The 19,897-nt window shown below is 37.0% G+C and overlaps 1 protein-coding gene across 10 annotated transcripts in view; it reads right to left on the bottom strand.

Annotated features, from left to right (window-relative positions):
• The window catches only part of NKTR (natural killer cell triggering receptor), a 50,318-nt gene that overhangs the window by 15,596 nt on the left and 14,825 nt on the right, over positions 1–19,897 (bottom strand). For 5 of the 10 annotated variants that reach the window (XM_079795610.1, XM_079795612.1, XM_079795613.1 and 2 more), the window contains exons 3-12: positions 18,768–18,842; positions 17,721–17,828; positions 17,168–17,212; positions 15,341–15,428; positions 6,861–6,890; positions 6,231–6,376; positions 5,084–5,306; positions 4,269–4,424; positions 891–978; positions 53–198 (exon numbers count right to left, since the gene is read on the bottom strand). In XM_079795610.1, coding sequence (XP_079651736.1) covers positions 53–198; positions 891–978; positions 4,269–4,424; positions 5,084–5,306; positions 6,231–6,376; positions 6,861–6,890; positions 15,341–15,428; positions 17,168–17,212; positions 17,721–17,828; positions 18,768–18,842 — 1,105 coding nt within the window. Of the gene's footprint in view, positions 1–52; positions 199–890; positions 979–4,268; positions 4,425–5,083; positions 5,307–6,230; positions 6,377–6,859; positions 6,891–9,945; positions 9,974–15,340; positions 15,429–16,833; positions 16,862–17,167; positions 17,213–17,720; positions 17,829–18,767; positions 18,843–19,897 lie in introns of those variants that run through there. The other 5 variants (XM_079795616.1, XM_079795618.1, XM_079795617.1 and 2 more) reach the window with 5 other exon arrangements.

Raw genomic sequence — 19,897 nt, 5'->3', positions numbered from 1 at the left:
AACACTTAAAATATAGCAGACGTGGGATTGTGCGAGTACTCAAAGCTCTTACTTATCTCCTTTACTCCACTTTTCTCCACTAGGAGGTCTGTATGCTCTCAGTCTCTGCATCTCCTCTTTCCAGTGAGGAGGAGTCTCACTGCTGTCATCATCATCTGATTCAGAACAGGACCTTGACCTTGGAGGTGTGTGATAGCGCTTTAAAAACAAAGACAGGAATAACTATTTAAGAAATGCTCTTCAATTAGTCTGCTATAGGACAGTTAGGTGTAAGACCCAATCTCAAACCCCATTCAAAGGCAATAATGACTGAAGTGGCAAGAGGATAATATAAAGTTATATCAAACAAAAGCAACTAAAAAAAAATAGGAATGGCTGAGATTCACCTAAAATCACACGTGAAAATTTCCTCTTGAAGTCCTAATGGTTACATTCATTAGCCTAGAGCCGTGGTTGGCAAACTGCAGCTCGCAAGCCACATGCGGCTCTTTGGCCCCTTGAGTGTGGCTCTTCCACAAAATACCACAGCCGGGGCGAGTCTATTTTGAAGAAGTGGCATTAGAAGAAGTTTAAGTTTAAAAAATTTGGCTCTCAAAAGAAATTTTAATCGTTGTACTGTTGATATTTGGCTCTGTTGACTAATGAGTTTGCCGACCACTGGCCTAGAGTACTCAGCATACTAAGATTTCTCACTGATTGTTTCACATGTTCATTTCATACCTAAACCCATTCAAACATGGCAGGGAACTCTAACAGCAACACCTTCCCATAGTTATGGAGAAAACCTTGAACAGATTTTGGATTCTACCTAAAATTAAAGCTAGGATTTTGTCTACAGGTAAAAACATTTTACTGCTTAGATAATTTGAGAAAAGTATTAACACACATACAATTGTGCCCCTTCCTTTAATCTTCCGTCCAGACTTTGACACAGATGGTTTCTGATCACTTACAATGGGTGTAGCATCAGGAATCTTCCTGGAAAGAAGAATTAAAAATAAAAATTAGGAAATGTAAGCAGTTTTCTCAATGTTTACATGTACAATTTATGCCCCTATAATGCAAAAACACTTCATTTAGACCCAGCACTTTTGTAGAATGAGGCACTCCAGAAAACCTAATACTTTAAGCAAAAATTTTAAATGCCAAAACCGGGGGTGGGTGGGTGAGGGGAAAGGGAGTAACCCAATTGGGTAGAAATACATGATACTAGTATCTATCTTTTTAAGCACAGTACTATTTTTAAACAAAATCCTCTTTTTCTTTTTTTTTTTTTTTTGTGTTAATCCTCAACTGAGGATATTTTCCATTGATTTTAGAGAGAGAAACATCAAGATGAGAGAGATACATCGATTGCTTGCCTCCCACACGCACCCCGACCAGGGCTGGGGATCGAGCCCACAACAGAGGTACGTGTCCTTGACCAGAATCGAACAAGGGACCCTTCAGTCCGTGGGCCTACATTCTATCCACTGAGCCAAACCGGCTAGTGCAACAAAATCCTCTTTTAGATGTCTCTTGTCAAAAAGTAATGTTCTAAAGGAATTCTGAGTTATTCCTGATTCTGATGCTTAGTTGTGCTTTTTTTAGTCAGTTTTAATTTTACTTTATATTTCTTACAGCTCATTTGTCTCCACCTCTCTACTCTAATCCGCCCCTCTTTCAATGCTCTGAAATGGGTGCCTCATCTTACTGGCGATTTTAAGAGTATGGATTTTGTGGTGACTACAGTTCATGCATAAGAAGTTGTTTCATACCTCAGCTTGTTAATATAATGGCTAGCTTTTACTGAGTACTTACTATGTATCAGGCATTATGTTAATGAGCATTTTTAAATAAACTTTTTATTGGGTATAATATATATAATACCCAATTCGCAATTCACTGGATATTAATTACTAGAGGCCCGGTGCACGAAATTCGTGCACTGGGGAGGGTGTCCCTCAGCCCAGCTTGCACCCTCTCTAATATGGGACCCCTCAGGGGATGTCCAACTGCAGGTTTAGGCCCGATCCCTGTGGAATCGGGCCTAAACCTGCAGTTGGACATCCCTCTCACAATCCGGGAACACTGGCTCCTAACTGCTCACCTACCTGCCTGATTGCCCCCTAACTGCTCCCTTGCTGGCCTGATTGCCCCCTAACTGCTCCTCTACAGGCCTGATTGCCCCCAAATACCCTCCCCTGCTGGCCTGATCAACCCCAAGGCTTTTATTAGTATAGATATGACCCTGCTTTACAATAAGGGCTTGACGATTGAATCATTAGGACCAGACACCAAGATTTCCTTTCTTTGAATAGTGGAGGGAATAATTATCTTGTCTTTAAGTTGCCCGGAAATTAAAATGAGATAATGACTTAGAAAAGTATAAAAGCACCATATAAAGACAACTGTCATTTTAATGAAGTGGTAAAATGAAAAACACTATTTTTATTCTCCCCTTCCTTCCTTTACAGCTTATATTTAAAATTTGAAATTTATAAAAATTTCATTCCAATTTTCATTTCTTTACATTCAACATTATTTTGTATTGGCTTCAGGTTTTATATTAGTTAGAGAATAGTGGTTAGACAATCATATACTTTACAAAGTGTTCCCCGATATTTCTAGTACCCACCTGGCATCATACCAACATTACAATACTATTGACTATATTCCCTATTTAAGTGACAATGGGTTTACAGGTTCCTTTCAGTCTTTCTTTTGTGTTGCTTGTCCTTCCTTTTCTTTCTCACTTCTTCCCTCATTTTCTTTATATAGTATCTCAATTGGCCATCAAAGCTCAGTGAAGGCACTGGGACACGCTTTATCCATTTTATAGACCAGGAAACTGAGGCCAATTCCAGTTGGCTGTGGAACTTGACTCAGCACACAGGAAGCCCTCAGAGCCATGCTCTTTGTGCTTCCTAAGGGGCAGTCGCCCGGCAAACAGAACAAACCTTCCAGTCAGGCTTCCGAGCCTCTTTCTCGAGCACCTCTTCATTGCAGATGCTCCACATTCTTTCCTCTCCCCGTCCCCTGCCCCCCATTCTTTACTGCCCCCGCTTCTCTGGAGCAGGTGGAAGGCTTCACACTCACTGCCTAGGCACGCTCTGCCATGGGGCAGGGTGTCCCGGGCTTGCTTTTGGGTCAAGGCGGCAGCAGGAGTTGCCGCCTCTGAAGTGTGAAGGCCACCTGAGCGAGGCCCGTTAGCACTGGGAGCTTCTCTGAATCACGTCAGTCAGTCCAGTACCCTGCAGTGCAGCACCCCTCCACTGAGGTGGCACCACCCCTCAACCCCCGACTCAGGGGTGAGGGTCCTTGACCCTCTGCCAGGAGTCGTTCCATGCCCCTTGATCCCTGGCTGGGCCCACCCACGTCTTGGGGGCACTGCAGAACCTCTGTCTCTCTGCAGATGAGGCAGATCCCTGCCCTAGGTCTCTGCGAAGCTATGAATCTGTGGCCAGAGGCCTGGTCTGGGTCTCAGTAACCCCATGCATGCAATGTTCCCAGGGACCCTGGGAGTGGCTGGGCAGGTCCCGCCTCACCTCCTGGGGGTGCCGATCTCCCCAGGGACCCCTGGGAGTGGTTGGGCGGCCCGGCCACGCCCCCCCTGGTTGCCGATCTCCCCCGGGAGCAGCTGGGTGGGCCCAGCCACGCCTCCCTGGGGCGGCGATCTCCCCAGGGACCCCCGGAACTAAGAGAACTGGGCACCGCCATCTTGATCTTCTCAACGGCCGGATAGGCCACCCTGAGTCCCGCCCCCCAGCCTCCCGCCGGCCCTATCGTGGGCGTAGCAGAGTGATGGTTATTTGCATATTACCCTTTTATTAGGTAGGATATTCACAATGTTGTGCAACCATCACTATTATCTTTCTAAAACTTTTTCATCACCCCCAACCAAAACTCTCTCCATTAAATCCTAATTCTCCATCACCCCAACTACTGTTTATTACTCTATTAGATCCAAAGAGTTCAACTCACTTTGCTCTGACAACCAAAGTTTCACCTCTAATGAAAAACCAAGGAAATAAGATTAGTAATGAAATCTTTCCAGGCCTCCAACAAGAACTTCTTCCCTGACCAACTTGTCCAGCCCCTTTTTCTACTATTTATAGAATATGAATTCTGAAAGTAGGGTAAATGTCATTCTTTAATCTGCTATCTCCCGTAGTTAACTTTCAAGTGCTTTGACTATAGGTCATGCTCCACAAATGAGTGTGAAACTGCAATAAGCTGATGAAAATCATCAATCAGAAATGAAAACACAGGTTAACCATCCTACTTACGGTTCAGGTTCCACTGTGACAAGAGGCATATCTCTTCTCAGTAAGAATCGGTTCTCGGGCACTGGGGGTATCTCTTCTGGGCGGACCACAGGCTTTTCCCTTTTAGCATTTGAATCGACTGACCTTTTTTCATTGTTATCACTTCTCTCGGAGTGACTTAGAGAGAACATACCAAGTCACCAATTAAGATATGTAATGTTTGCATTCCGTAATAATAAAAGCACATAAAATTAGATATTAAATAGCAAAAGTACTGATACCTTACAAGTCTCATTCAAAAGGTTTATACAGTTTCCTCAAAGAGAACATATAAATATCAACTCAAGTGAAAACCCACAGTACTAAAATTCTTAATACTGTCAAATGTATCCAACTTCTTTCTTTTAAGAGTTTCAGGGAGCCCTGGACTATGTGGCTCAGCCGGTTGGGCGTTGTCCCGAGCACCAAAAGGTTGCTGGTTCTATTCCCGGTCAGGGCACATGCCCGGGTTGCGGGCCCAATCCTGGTTAGGGGGCATGCAGGAGGCAGCCGATCAATGATACTCTCTCATCATTGATATTTCTCTCTCTCACTCTCCCTTACTTTCTCTCTAAAAATCAATAAAAATATATTTTTTAAAAGTTTCAGGGATTGTTTTCACCTGCAAACAAATAAAATGTCTATGCTACCCTATATTTGCCGGGTTTCATTTACAGTAAAAAAAATGCCCTCATCTTTCAATAGGTAGCAGAGCTAAGTTTACAGAATTATACATGCTTTCCCCATTTCAGGGAGTTTATTTCCTTTAGGTAAGACAATTCTAGGGTTTCACTTACCCTTTTGGACTCACTATATGCTTATTCCTTGGCTCTTCTGAACTACTTGCTTCCTTTCGTCTTTTTTTAGAATGTTTAACTTTTGGCCTCCTCTTACGTTTCCTTCTTCTGCTTCTCTCACGTTCAACTTCACTTTCTGAAGATGATTCTGAAGAGGAAGAGGAATTGGAAGAGGAATCCGAGTCTTCTGAATGAGTTGGTTTCTTCCTCTTTTTCTCAAAAACTTTCAAGAAATATTAACAAAAATATTAGTACTGGGTTTCAGTGCCTACCTTTCAGAGTAAAAAATGTGATTAGCAAATATTGTAAAACATGCTTTATGTATAACAAACTAAAAACAAAATTTAAATAAACTTTTTTTCAAGCTGATAATACTGTTTGCTGGTGAGATTGTAAAGCAACAAAGCCTTTGCCTTCATGGAGTCTATGTTCTAATGGGGTCAGATAAGAAAGTAAGTAACTGCATAATATGACAAATAATAAGTGGGGGGAAAAAAGCAGTATAAAGGGAATAGGGAGTCAGGGGTAATTTAAGATAACATCTGAGCGGAGACTTTAGTAAAGGGAGGGAGGGGGTCAGTCAGATATCTGAATAGAGTGTTCCAGACAGAGGAGTCAGCAGCACAAAGTCCCTGAGTACTTGGCATATCTGAGTCGTCAAGGACAACATGCTGGAAGACAATGAATGAGCGGGAAGAGGTCGGAAATAGAGAGCCAGATGCCTCACAGGCCATTCTAAATACTTCAGCTTTGGCTGACTGAGAAGGCAGCCTTAGGAGAAGATACTCTGGTGGATCTTAAGGACAGACTGCAGAAGGACGAGAGTATAAGCAAGGAGAGGCTACTGCCACTGAGAAAAGATTATAGAGGAGCCCAGGTAGAGGCAAAGTACACTTATGAGGCTATTGCAATATGCCAGGTAAGAGACACTGGTCATGTTGACCAGGTTGCAGGGGAAGTAAGAAGAAGAGGTGAGATTTGGTGAGATTTGCTGATGGACTGGATACTGGGTATGATAAAGGGTCTCAGAGCTATGGATATACCACTCATTAAATCCAGAGGTATCCAGGAGGTATCTTTAAGTCACAGTTTCACCGTGAGTTGCCTGTATCCTAGCTCCCTTTACCCCCTCCCCCCAAACCCTTACCATCTTTTGTTGATTTTGTGGCAAGTACCCCACAGTCAATAACTCGCACATCTGCATAAGGTCTGCTTGCAGCATCAGTTTTCAGATTTTCAATTTGTTCGATTACTTCAAAACCGGAAATAACTAGTCCAAAGACAACATGCACCCTGTCACAACACAAATGTAAGAAAGAGTTAGTTTGTTGACAATTAAGCACGAGCAGTAATCATGTCCACAGACTTAAATATAAAAAGCACAGTTTCTGATGCATAAAGGAAATTAGAACTTGAAATCGGCTTCATAAAAGAAAAAAAAAAAGCAATTACTCAAATTGGGCCTTAGTTTTCTGCCTTTAAAACAATGGTTCTTAACTATTTTATGGCAAATAGTTCTATAACAGTCAGAATGCACTTGCTACTCAGAAACCATCCTACAGGGTCACTTCATGGCTGAGAAGCCCTGGTAAAGACCCCGACAGGGACATGGAAGCCACGGAGTCTCAAGGTTACCGCACCCTATGATCTTTAAAGAAGAGTCTGGCTGTCAAAGAGCAAGAGGGCCCCCTTGAGGGTTTACCCATGGTCCAATATGCCTGGGACTGACCACACAGCGCCACCTCCCCTGCCCAAAGTAATAAGAAATAATTCTTACCCATCCAGGTGCGGAGCAGGTTTCGTGGTACTGTGGAGCAAACATCACAAAGATTGCAGAAACCAGGTGTCCGGGTGAGCAGAGCAGAAGAGTTTAACACAGAGCATGTAGAAAACAAAGAGGTAAAGATAAAAAGACCAGGAAAAAGTTAAATATGATATACATGTAACTTAAAACACATATGTAAACCTTAAAAACAGCAATAGTAGCATTTTACTGATTAAAAAACTCAAAATTATATTTATTTCTCCAATATGAAGACTATATATACATATATGCACACACACATATATACACATATTTATGAAATAGGTTTGAAATATACAGCAGCATAGACATTAATATTAAAGTTACTCTAAATTCAAAACAAAAAAAACTCAAAATGTATTAAGATAATCAAACAAAAATAAAAAGAACTATCATTTGCTCTACAAAAATGAAAGTGTGACCAACACGTGCTCCACACACTTGACGAGCATGAGTTCTTTTCCTGTGTCTCATACTGAGTCAGTGTGCATCTTTTAGGCAGGCAGATGGAAGTGAGGCTTCAGGAATTCTGTTTCCAGAACTTTCCACCTCTTTTCCTTCACCTAAGGTGAAGCTCTGCCACCACTCAGAGCAACTCTGAAAATGCAATAGGAGCAAACCTTCAGTCTGCCAACACTTCTGACAGCAAGGTAAACACCGATGGGCAACATCACAGACATCTCAAATTCCTGCGGCCCAGAAAACACTCAGCTGGCTTCTTCCAGTCACAAGCTGGCAGCTAGTCACTCTTGAGAAGCCTTTGGGTACATTTAGTTAAAATATTTTGAACCCAGACTGGTTTTCCCATAGCATTTTCACAGATCTTCACCTTGTGAATTGCAGTAGAAAAAAATCAAAAGCAGATATAACTAGACTCAGATGTATATGCCACAAACATCTTAACTTTTAAGATGAGTGATGAACACTTGAGAGAAAGATCACTGGACATCAGGCCATGTTAAACCAGTCAATTGTACTAGGAGCTCCTTCATCAATTTTTATATTCATTTTAAGTGAACAAAATACAATTTAACCTTCACAACAATGCTAAAAGTCAGTATTCTACAAAGAACTTTAACACTTATACTTACATTAAGAAAATCCAGTTCTGTAAGACCACTTCATAATTTAAGAAAATTAAAATGTCAACCCAAGTAGTTCTAAAATTTTAAAGGGGATCTTGAGTTTTAAAACCACTAGTCTCAAATTTTCCTTAGAAGGTTAAGAAGTGGTTACTTAAGCTAATGTAATATTAAAAATGAATAAAAACAGGCGGGAGAAAGAAAGAAAAGAAAAAAGAAAAAGAAAGGAGAGAGTAAGTCTAGCAAACTGGTGAGGCACTAATGCTTCAATCAATAAACTAGCATCCAGAAACTACCTTGGACAATAACTTTGAGAAAGAAATACGCTTCCCACAATTATCAAACTTTACCAAAGCACATTAAAGACAGGATGGAATCAGTCCATACTCTAGACAGTGATTCCATTGTAGGAAAGATATAAAAAAAATTCAAAGGTATAAATGTTTGCTGTGTAAAGGCTCCATTTCAAATGTGCAGCAGTGAAAACAATGGATGGTTTGTTGGTTAGATTTATTCCTCTTCCTTCCTTGTTCCTTTCTCTCACAATTCTCAATCTTCTGGTACTGAGGAAAACCTACAGATTTTTCTAAAACACACAGAACCCAATTCAAGTTGCCACCTTGGCTAATAGGAATGCTGTAATATGGCAAACCTTTGCAAATGGTAAGATATAAACATTCTAGCTAACTGCATTGATGTAGCAACATACTACTTGAGACTCGATCTGAGGACAGAATAGCTACCTTTATGTAAATTCAAGTTGTGTTTTTAATTCAAATGAAAGCTGAAGACAAATGAACTTGGCCCTTCACTGCAGTAGTGAAGGAAACAAATGAAGACAGGAATAATTCATTCAAGGACAAATTTCAGCTGGTCCACAGTGCCCAACCTGGTGTAATTCAGTCTGTTTACTCACGTCTGCCGCTCAAGATGCAGCAATACAAATTTACACCCTAGTTGGGTTAGACTACATATTAAGAATACTGAAAGGATCTTAATGAAAGGAAGCCCTCTAGGGTTCTGCCCCCATTCCAGTAGAAATCCCAGTGTAAAGCAGGCTTACTGGCAATGGGCTGACACTTAAACATGATAAACAGAGGATGCTGCCAAAAGGGGTTACAAAAGGACAGGGGAAGTGATATGCTCAGTCCAAGCTATTCAATTCTATTACAATGGACAAAGCCATCTCATCTCACCAACTCTTGTTTTGATCTTTCAAAACGATACAGTTGTCAAGTCCCATGCAGTGATGACATATGCTCAGTAAGTTAAGACCTTCAGAAGGCCACAGACTATTATTTGTTCATGCTTATGAAAACATATCTAAAGGAGAACCACACAGAACATTTCAAATGACAAAAGATTTCAATATTTTCAGATTTTCATTTTTCCTGTCACTTAAATACTAATTGTCCAGGTTTCCCTAACCCTTAAATCTACTTAAAAGATGCAGGGGTGAGCAAAAGTAGGTTAATAATATTAAATAAATAATACAATAATCAATAAAGATTACAAGAATAAACTCTGTGTTTTGTGTACTCACAACTGTAAACCTACTTTTGTCCACCACTGTATATGTACCAGGGTTCATTTAAACTTTGTAAATCCTATAAATTGTAAAGTGTCACTATTACTCCAACAATCTATTTTTACACCATTATCAAAGAAGCTTTTGGCCTTATACAGAAATTAATAGTTCTGTACTAAAATGAAATCTAAAACTATTATATACAATATAACACCCCCAACCCTGAAGATGTGTGGAAACTTGGTAGAAATAAGCCACTGAAATTAAAACATGCTTCCCAGGGTAAACCATGAACAATAAAACACACTTGTTTTACAGGTATTGCTGCCATACAGATCAAGCAGAGTTTTGTTTTTTTCCCTTAAAATTGTTCAATGCACATAACAATAGGATTAAAGAGATAGAGGCAAAGAAAGAGAGAGAGAGCCTTAGAGTAATGAGACATTACCTTTGGAGCGCACGGTGTAACACTCTTTCTGTAAATTTTACACAAAAATGGCAAGAAATAAATTGTAATACACTTTTAAGACAAGACTGAATCTATGTTTTAATATTAATATAACTTTGAAATTAAATATTTTCAAGTTTTATGCAAAGCAAGAAAGCTTCTTAAAATGGAGGGCTCTAAATTTTCTTTCACATAGGTATGTATGTAGAGGTGAATCACATTTAAGAAAAGCATTGTGGTTGAAGTTGAAATCTCTCAGAGTGTCAATACCTATCAACAAAACATTACATTTTGCTTCACAAATCCTAGAAACTAGCTAAGTCAACTAACATCTTTCTCAAAAAGAGAATAATGTATCCTGAGTACATATAAAAACATAAATCTTTAATGCCCAGGAGCCATTATACCAGTGGAAAGCAAAGATTTAAATGGAAAAAATACTGAGTTAAGAAAAGTCAAAACAAACAACATTTCAGGAAACTTTTTTACTAATTCACTTCAAATAGTTCAAGAACGTTTTGTGCTCCCACATTTGAAACCATTTTTCAATCACACATCACAACTTTACCACTATCAGAAATGAATAAGCAAATTTTGGACTGTAGCTACTGTTCACAGACATGTACACACTGTAGCTGTTAAGTCACTGAAAATAATAATATAATAAAGCATCATAACTAGAATTTTAAAGACCTTCTTAAAAGAAAAAAAGGCAAAATAGATGTATGTATGAGAGTATGCTGTCAAATCTTCGCCACATTAACAGAACTTTATTGTCCTAATTCTGATTTTCCCCATTATGTACTTTTTTTCAAAGAATATATACTGTTTGATCAATTTTAACTCTACTGAACTCTAAACATAGCTATTACTACTCAGACCGAAATCTTATTATATAGTAGACAAAATTCTTTACAGGTTTTTAGGACATATCAAATATTAAAATACTAGCACTTAAAAACAAGCTATAATTTCGTATAAAGGCATTGATACATGGATTACTATCAAAAAAGAATATGTTTCAAATAATGTGAAGTTTTCAGTGAAGGTAAAAAAAAATGACTCTAGGTGTAAAATAGTATGGGAGAAGGAAACAAAGATAGCATATTTCTGTCTAATGCAGTCTTTAACATGCAATTTTTTCCTTCCAACTCCTGAAACCATCACACCATCATGGAGGAGGCACCAATATACAGAGCGGCACAAACTTGTAAGGGCAACAGAAACTAACCAAGCCACATTACAGTGCCCTACACATATGTTCCAAAAGTCACCAAAATAGAAGAGCTCTAAAAAATTCAGTGCTAATGTTAACATAATACCCACCAATGCATACATCACATAAATACTAAGTAATACTAAGACTGAATTTTAGGGATGACACGTGATAATTAGAGAACCTGGCTTATGGTTAAATTTCATAAGCATCTTTGTCATGAAAATCCTAAAAATAACATATGAAGGTATTACCCACAAAAACAAAAGAAAAAAGCTAGAACTTCTCAGCTTACTAACTAGCATTTCTTCTCATCCATATTCATAAATAGTGGAGGAAAAAGCATTTCTATCCAAATACACTTTTGCTATCCCAAATGTCAACAAAGCTTTATAAACCCCCTAAACCTAAACCACCCAACTCCCTTTGCTCTGGAATGATCAGCACCTCTGTCCCTTTCAGGTGAGTAGCCACTGGCACGTCAGATTCTTAAATGACAGAGCACATTCTAGAAATTCTTCTGTTTTCCTCCCTATAGTCCTATTTATAACTGTTAAAATATAACAAAAACTCATTGTTTAAAGTCAAGTTTGACTTTTCTGCATTATCTTGTTTACATACCTTTTTATAATTATCATGACCAATGACAGAGACTTGTGCAAAGTTCTGAAGGTCTTTCTACCCCACAATTGTGACATAAGGCACAAGCCCACGTTCTAACAGTAGCGGATAGAGATTGCTGCTGCTGCTGCTCCTGACTGAGGCTCCATGAGCCAAAGCTTCTTTGCAGCACCTTTTAGACTAATGAAAACTAGGCAAAGACGCCGATTTCCTCTAGACAAGACAATGTTTGCATAAAAATCATTTCACATATTCAGAAACTTAGGATCAACCCACAAAACTTTCTTTCACATAGTTTAAAGTGTGCACATGTTCACACTAAAATATTTACTTGATCTTTGAAAGTGGGGTAGGTACTTTATAACGTGCCATTTTATTTTCCAGGAATGCTTGATGCTTCTAAAACCTAACCAAAACAAATTCAGAGCAGAGTGGTCAATAAGATTTCGTACCTTCCAGTGTGCAGGATTCTCTTTCTAGCTATCAACTTTTTATAGATTATGAATGAAATTTTTATAACCTGGCTTTTCTTCTTTAGCTAGCATTATCTCTAGAACAAAAAGGATGAACCGGATTTCTAAATTCTTTTCTACTGCAAGACTTTGTAATTCTATAGCTTTTATTGTGGTGCTTCCTAGTCTTTGGCTTAAGACATAAATAATAATAAAAAGGACAAAATGACTAAATACTGAATTAACTTGGTTACGACTTTTGTCCCTGTTCTTTGAAATTCCTTCAAAAATACCTCACCATGAACCATTATTTCCTCAGTGATTCATGGGGACCCCACCATACATCACTTCTCTCCTGTTTCCTGAGCAGTGCAATTCCAAAAAGAATCCGTTTTCTTCTATTTAGGTCCCTAAACCAAAATCATGATAACTAATACAGTAGTAGATATAAGCAATTATTGCAAAAATTACAAATAGCTTGATAGAAGAAAGCCTGATTTCCATCATATATGTAATTGTTCTACCCAAAGAAAGCAATATATGCAAAATTCTATGTAATAAAAATGCTGTATGCATAGGAAGGGCAAGTTTTAAATGTGTAAGTAATGAAGACAATAGTTATTGCACAAAGCACAAAAATGCCTGAGGAACATTTTGAAAATACCCACACTAATAGCGCTAAATGTACGCTTTAGGAATTGCAAAGTAACAGATTTAGAACATAAACTACAAATACAATTTTTGCAAGGATATGTCAAAAGTCCTTATTAAGTTTATAAAACAGGAACTATAAAGACAGTTCTTGGCACTTTTACCATCCATTCTTACACTATCCTTTCTTTTTTAAATTGCAGAACTACTGTTCAAGGTGCCATGGAAAGAGCTGTGGTAAGAAGGTGAAAGGCAGGGGAGCCATCAGATGGCTCTGTGGCCATCAACCCCCGAAACCTCAACTTTGAGAGATATTATCTGGGATCGCATACACAAGTTGAAGACAGTACATTATACTTTACTACTGCTGACTCCAAAAGGACTTAGGCTTGCAAAACATGAATTTTCAAAGATTATTCTTTTATGGAAAAAAACCATCTCCATTTTACTGTCCTTTCTAAAAAAGCAAGATGTTTTGTTTAGAAATGTGAATGGTTTGATTTTTACATTGCAACCCACAAGGAACTGGTACTTTTAGCCAGCATTTATAAAAGCACATTCATAAAAACTTCTTTTAAAAAAAGAGATATTAGGATTTTTTTGAGTATGCAAAAACAGTTACTTCCAAGATTGCTTTTTAACTGAAAATGCATCTCCAGAATTAAATTTCAAACTAAAAGTAGAAAATTTTCTTTCAATCACAGATTCACAGTAATTTTAATGCCATCTACAGTTAATTATGAAAACAAGTTGAAAATTTTTAATCTCAACGTACTAAAGTTAAAATTTTCATTTGGCATTACTTGTCAAAAGTAGTAGTCTGATGTGAAATTAAGCAATGGCCTTAATTTTGTTTTGATACTCAACATTTCTAGGAAAGACTTAAGCAAGTACTAAATAACACAGTAACAAGACCCTCTAACTTTTTTGAAGGGAGAATCTCATATATTGGATTTTAATTAATGTATGTACGTGCACTGGTTTTAACTCTCAACATTTTATAAACAAGCTAAGCAGTAACATTGGGAAGAACCTGCTGCTACCTATTAAATCAAATTTTACATGTACTGATATAAAAAAAGGAAATCTAAAAGAAACTTTAGAGCCCTCGGATGGTAGCTTCTTGACCAATGAATGGTTAGTTTATCATGTTCAGTTCAGATAAGCTTAAAAATGGAAATGGGAAACTCAATCAAAGAGTTAAGAGCTTCTATATATTTAATTACCAAATAAGAAGTTTTTCAAAATATTTCCCACTACCTTTTTTTGACGCCGAAGAAGATTAAGAATAAAAAAAATACTCTATAAAGAAGTGTAATAACTAATACTCTCTGGAAACAAAATGAGATATAGGAACAACTGCTTAAGGTCTTCCTTTTTCCTGTACAAATCCAAGTATTATATCTTCTCTCAGCTTTCCATTTTTAGGACATTCTTAGGAACAGAATGCCCCTTATCTGAACTTTATCAGATCATGTTGGAAATCTATTTTTTCAGACAAATTTAAAATGTGAAATTGAAATTCCTTTAAATATAAACTCCTTTAAAGACAGGGAAGCGCCATTCATATTCATTCATTCAGAAAGATGACCTCCCCCCACAAACAAAAAACTTTTTCTGATAAGACATAAATAGTTCTCCAATATGAGTAGCACAACTATAGAGATTTACTTCCAATCTAAAGCATTAAACTTCATGCTAGACAATTATCTTTCATATTTTATATCATAGGATTATAATAAAAATAGGTTTTGGAGGAGCTGTAAACAATATAACTAAGAGTATGCCAAAGGTCTTTAAGATGAAAAATAAGTAGTAAGGTTTCAGTTGTGCATGCACGTATATATAAAGGTGTTTGTATTTTAAAAAGCAAATTTAGCATGCTGAAGTTTCCTGAGTGATAATCACATAAATTCTGGTGGAAATGACAACAGCATTGGGTTAACTGCATAGAGATCTCATAGGTTTGAGGTTTTTAAAATATAATACATAAAATAATGGTATCTCTCTCAAATTGGCTCAAAGAGCAGTAAGAGAAAAAGCAACTATATGATGGTTTATTCAAACCAACTGCCTTCCATGCCAAGGGTACATCTAGTCCTAGTCTATTAACAATTTTTAAATGGCCAGCAATAATCCATGTTCCAGTCTAGCTTTGGTAAACTGAGCCTCCAAATTAGTTAAGAGTCAAAGCCAATTTTTTTTTTCGTAAGATGATAATGTATTCTGAAAATAATGTACATGTTCAAGGTATGACCTTTAAGTACAAATCCAGGATATCTGCTGAACACAGAAGTGGTTGCTAGAGCTTACCAGTTACTATAGCATCAGAAGTTAAAAATAAAAACCCAACTCACAGAATTTTAGCATTAAACTTGGTTTAACTATACCATCTTTCTCATGAACAGCGCTTCTCTGTTTAAGAAAAGCCCATCTCTGAATTATGCCTACTCACATGAAAAACTGGGAACCATTGGTATGTTTCCCTCGATTTGCCATTGACAAAAGGAACGCTCTGTCATGTTTGAGAATAAAGTTTTCATCTGTTTGAAGAAAACACAAATTCGTCAGTCTCCAGTATAAGCCACTTTTAAAGTGTAATGTTCACAGAAATAAATAGAAAGCAAAGGATGAAATTCCTCTTCTGGTCAGTACAGATACTTGACTGAATATTTAGAAAAAAGTTTCAACTAACCAAATAACAAAAGCATAAAAAGACCAAAAAATACTACTTAAAGCCGTGAGAAAAAGAACATATATTTAATACTTTATATAAACAGCCTTAGAACAGTCACTTTTAATAGTAACACACTTTGGCTAACTAACATTTAAACTATTAACTTTCAGGGAAAACTAATGAAGAAATTTTAGGGGAAAAAAATCTCTATTTAGTAAAGCTCATTTTCTCCAAATTGTCTTGCCTAATTGTACATGAGAGTTTAATAATCTTCTTATGTGCTTAATTTCTATATGGTAAATTTAGTAACTCAACTGAGTTGAAGCTAGACTATGAGAGCAGAAACCAAAAAATTACATACATTAAGTTGTAGAGACCATGCCTAAATCAAATTAAGTATTAGGATTCCTTCCAATCAATAGGATCACAAAATTATCTAAGGAAGAAAGTCCTGTAAAAACAACTTAAATGGCAAAATACAATTTTCAAATACACAAGTATTTGCCACAGGGAATAACCACGTGAAAGTGGCCTACCAGCATCAGTCTCAAAGCTACAGGCTAATAGGACCAGCCAAAGAGCTGTTTCTTAATAGTTCAAAGGAAATACTCTGTCAGGAAAATCACTTAGAGATTATTTTAATTCCAGCAGAAATATCTTGAGAATTTACATTTCCTTTTAACATTCATACAAACAAATCTTTCTTTAGAACAAACAGAAACATAGAAAACTTTAAAAAATGATTACCTTGGGAACAGGCTTCTGAAAAAGAGTAGTAATCCATTTCCCCCAAAAGAAATATAAAAGACTATTATAACACTGGAGCTATCACGGCATTAACACCTAGTAATATTGGGTCCCATTATAAATCTCTGCAACTGACTTTTCTAAGGCGTTCAGGGCAAGTGCAATAGTTAGATTTATGCAAATGCTACTGCTGTAGAAATAATACACAATCATATAGTTCTAGTAGACAAAAGAAAATATACAAACCTTGGACAAAGAAAGAAATACCAACTTTTATTCAAAGAAATTGCTTGGTTTAGGGGGGAGAAAAAAGACACAACTAGATTCTTTTCCCTGATGTGGAAGTAATAACCCATCAGGGAAAGAAAAAAGTTACAGATGTGTGAAGTAGTATACACAATTTTCCAAGTCTTCAAGCAATACTGAAATCCAGCCACAACCTGACCCAGACTGTCCATAAATTTATTAGGAAGGGTGCAAGGGAACAGAATTGGAGTTTGTGTTACTGAGCTTCGTTCTCTTACCTTTTCATTTTGCAAAAGACCACATTCTCTATAAACAAAAGAATATGTTGACAGTTTTAGGCAGGAAGATAGGAGTTTTCATGTATATAGTTGCCTAACCTCCATGCTGAAGTCATGTTTAACCATAACGTTAGCCTTAATTAATCTTGTCAATTAAAAGTTATATATTACAATATATTTTATCCCCAAGTTCATGCAAATAAAGTATTTTCATGCAGCATTAGTTTCATGCAAAAAGTGAACTAAGAATAAACCTCTTCTCATTAAAAGTACATGATCAAACTTGCTTTAATATCAGAACTGAAACAAGAGACCATAAAATATTAAGGCTTACCTTTAAAATAGCCACCATAAATTGATTCTCCACCTTTTCCATTACCTGCAAATAACAAGCTACATTAAACTATAATGAAAATTTAAAATATACTCATACATATAAATTACTTTTTATGGTTTCAATTTGCTGAAGGAGATAACACCTTGTAATTATTGCAGATAATCAAAATTCTAACAAATCTCATCTTTAAAATATAAGTGTAATCCTATTACAATACTATTAAAAGAATTTTCTCCACAACCCATTTATTTCAAACAGTAATCACACCAATAAAATTCTAGAATAAATACAACTGAACAGTACTTTAGCATTTATCATAAGGTAATTCACCAAGTAATTATATTATTAAAATTGCATAAAAACAAAATGTCTTAGCATTTTGCTTTTTCATACATTCTTGGTCTACAACATTCATTCACTCAACAACTGTTCACTTGACCACTTAAAATTTACATTATATTGTATGTGACAATATTTACAATTAGATATAATAATGATTACTTCAGAAATTGATAGACGAAGTTATTAGGGACGTAACTTTTAGCTTTACCTTCACTGAAGTCCCCACCCTGAATCATAAAGTTTTTAACCACACGATGGAACGTAGAACCTTTATAACATAACTTCTTCCCAGTTGTTTTCCCAAGGCCTTTCTCCCCTGGGAAAAAAAAAGACGTTTAGCTACAAAAACATCTTTCAATGGAAAGTACCATCCCATTAAACCCTGTCAAATCACTCCTGTGTGTTGGGCATTGTAAAAGATATAAGGGGTACACAGTGTGACAACTTCACACTCACACATACACACAAACCAAAATAAATATACAAAGCAGCATATTAATGTTAAATTGTGTGGTAATCAGGGAGTTGGTGTAAAGACTGTGTACACATGTCTGTATACCCAAGTATGGATTTTAAAAATAGATATAATTTGCTGTTTCTATTTTTAAGGTAACATTATAGATGCTTTCCTTCCCATTTTTCTACTTTTAAAAACTATCAGCCCTGGCCAGGTAGCTCATTTAGTTAGAGCATCATCCCAACATGCCAAGGTTTCTGGTTCGATCTCCAGTCAGGGCATATACAGGGATCAACCAAAGAATACATGGATGGGTGGAGCAACAAATCAATGCCTCTTCCCCCCCCCCCCCGCCCTTTCTCTCTCAAATCAATCAATAAATTAAAAAAATTTTAAATATCAATCCAATTTTATATAACAAGGAATAACTTAACTATATTTTGCCCTTCTACCTTTTAATCCTAAATTTCTTATGAAATCTGGAGTGCTAAATTTGCTTGGAGTACTGAAACTTCTGAAATTCTACCAAATCAGTTTTGAAATGCTATTATTTTATAGACTACATTGTATAGAGATTTCATTACACACAATAGTACTCTATTTTTCATTTTTGAGACCATTTAGTCTTCTCTCTTCCCTTAAAAAAAGGCTTCCATGATTTCATATTAGTAAAAATATTTTTATTTGCTAAACTCATTTCACAGCCCATTACTTTTTAAAAATATACATCTACTCTGTTCAGCAAGGAAAAACTGTAAGCCATGACTTCTCATTAGAATAATTTAATGATCCATTTACCTGAGCATAGGCAAAGGAAGTTTTTGCATGTTTTTGGACATATGTCTGAGAAGAGCTGAAACATAATGCGACCAACTGAAATAAAACACATAAGAAAAAAAGGTAAGCAAATTGATTACCGTATACCACATTTTATTTGGGAGGAATAAAACAGATACATAAAATTGACAGACTGGAAGTCTATTTTATTTTTAGTTTTTAAAATTAACAGGTACTATAAACAGATTTTAAATTTGGCTACAGACAAGAAAAAGCCAAGACAAACCTATGTCATGTTGTAATCTTGATGTGACCACTAGGTGGCAGGAATAAAATCAGCAAGTACCCAGAATCTGAATAAAATCAAACATCATCTTTCAGTAATATTATTGCTCCTATTTCTCAGAAACAGCTGTGCTGGAATTGTAGGTGCAATGGTGAGAAAGGAGACATACATTATGGACATCAAAGGTATGGTAGTTATAAAAATGAGCACTGATTGGAAAAAATATTGTAGATGATACACTACAAAAGGCAAAGAATATCACATATACAATTAAAAGGGATAAGGATGAGAACAAAGGTAGGAACAGAATATATTGGGTAGGCAGAGAGTAAAATCTAAGAAATTAAGCAATTAAGCATTTCAACAAAATCAGGCCATTTACTCAAACATTTACTAACTAGAAGCCCGGTGCACGAAATTCTTGCACTGGGCGGGGGGGGGGGTCCCTCAAACTGGCCTGCGCCCTCTCGCAGTCTGGGAGCCCTTGGGGGATGTCCAACTGATGGCTTAGGCCTGCTCCCCGCAGTCAGTGCGCGTCATAGCGACCAGTCGTTCTGCTGTTCAGTCGATTTGCATATTAGCCTTTTATTATATAGGATATCCTCCCCATGCACCAGGATGTCCAACATGACATAGGCTGGAAATGACAGGTGCACACTGCTATACAATGTGCTGAGCCATCAGTGGTATGAACAAAGTACACTTATATCCACCCTGGGCCTGGGCGTGTGAGGGCAGGGCAAAAGGAACCATGTCTGTTTTACTCACCTCTGTCCCCAATGATTTTGTACAGTGCCTGGTACAGAATTAATATTTGAATAATCCTACATAATAAAAGCCTAATATGCTAAGTGTCCGGTTGTCT

The sequence above is a fragment of the Cnephaeus nilssonii genome, assembly GCF_951640355.1.
Source record: "Cnephaeus nilssonii genome assembly, chromosome: 17".
NCBI lineage: Eukaryota > Metazoa > Chordata > Mammalia > Chiroptera > Vespertilionidae > Cnephaeus > Cnephaeus nilssonii.
Note: the sequence above shows the minus strand (reverse complement) of the source record. Positions and strands in the feature narration are given on the sequence as shown.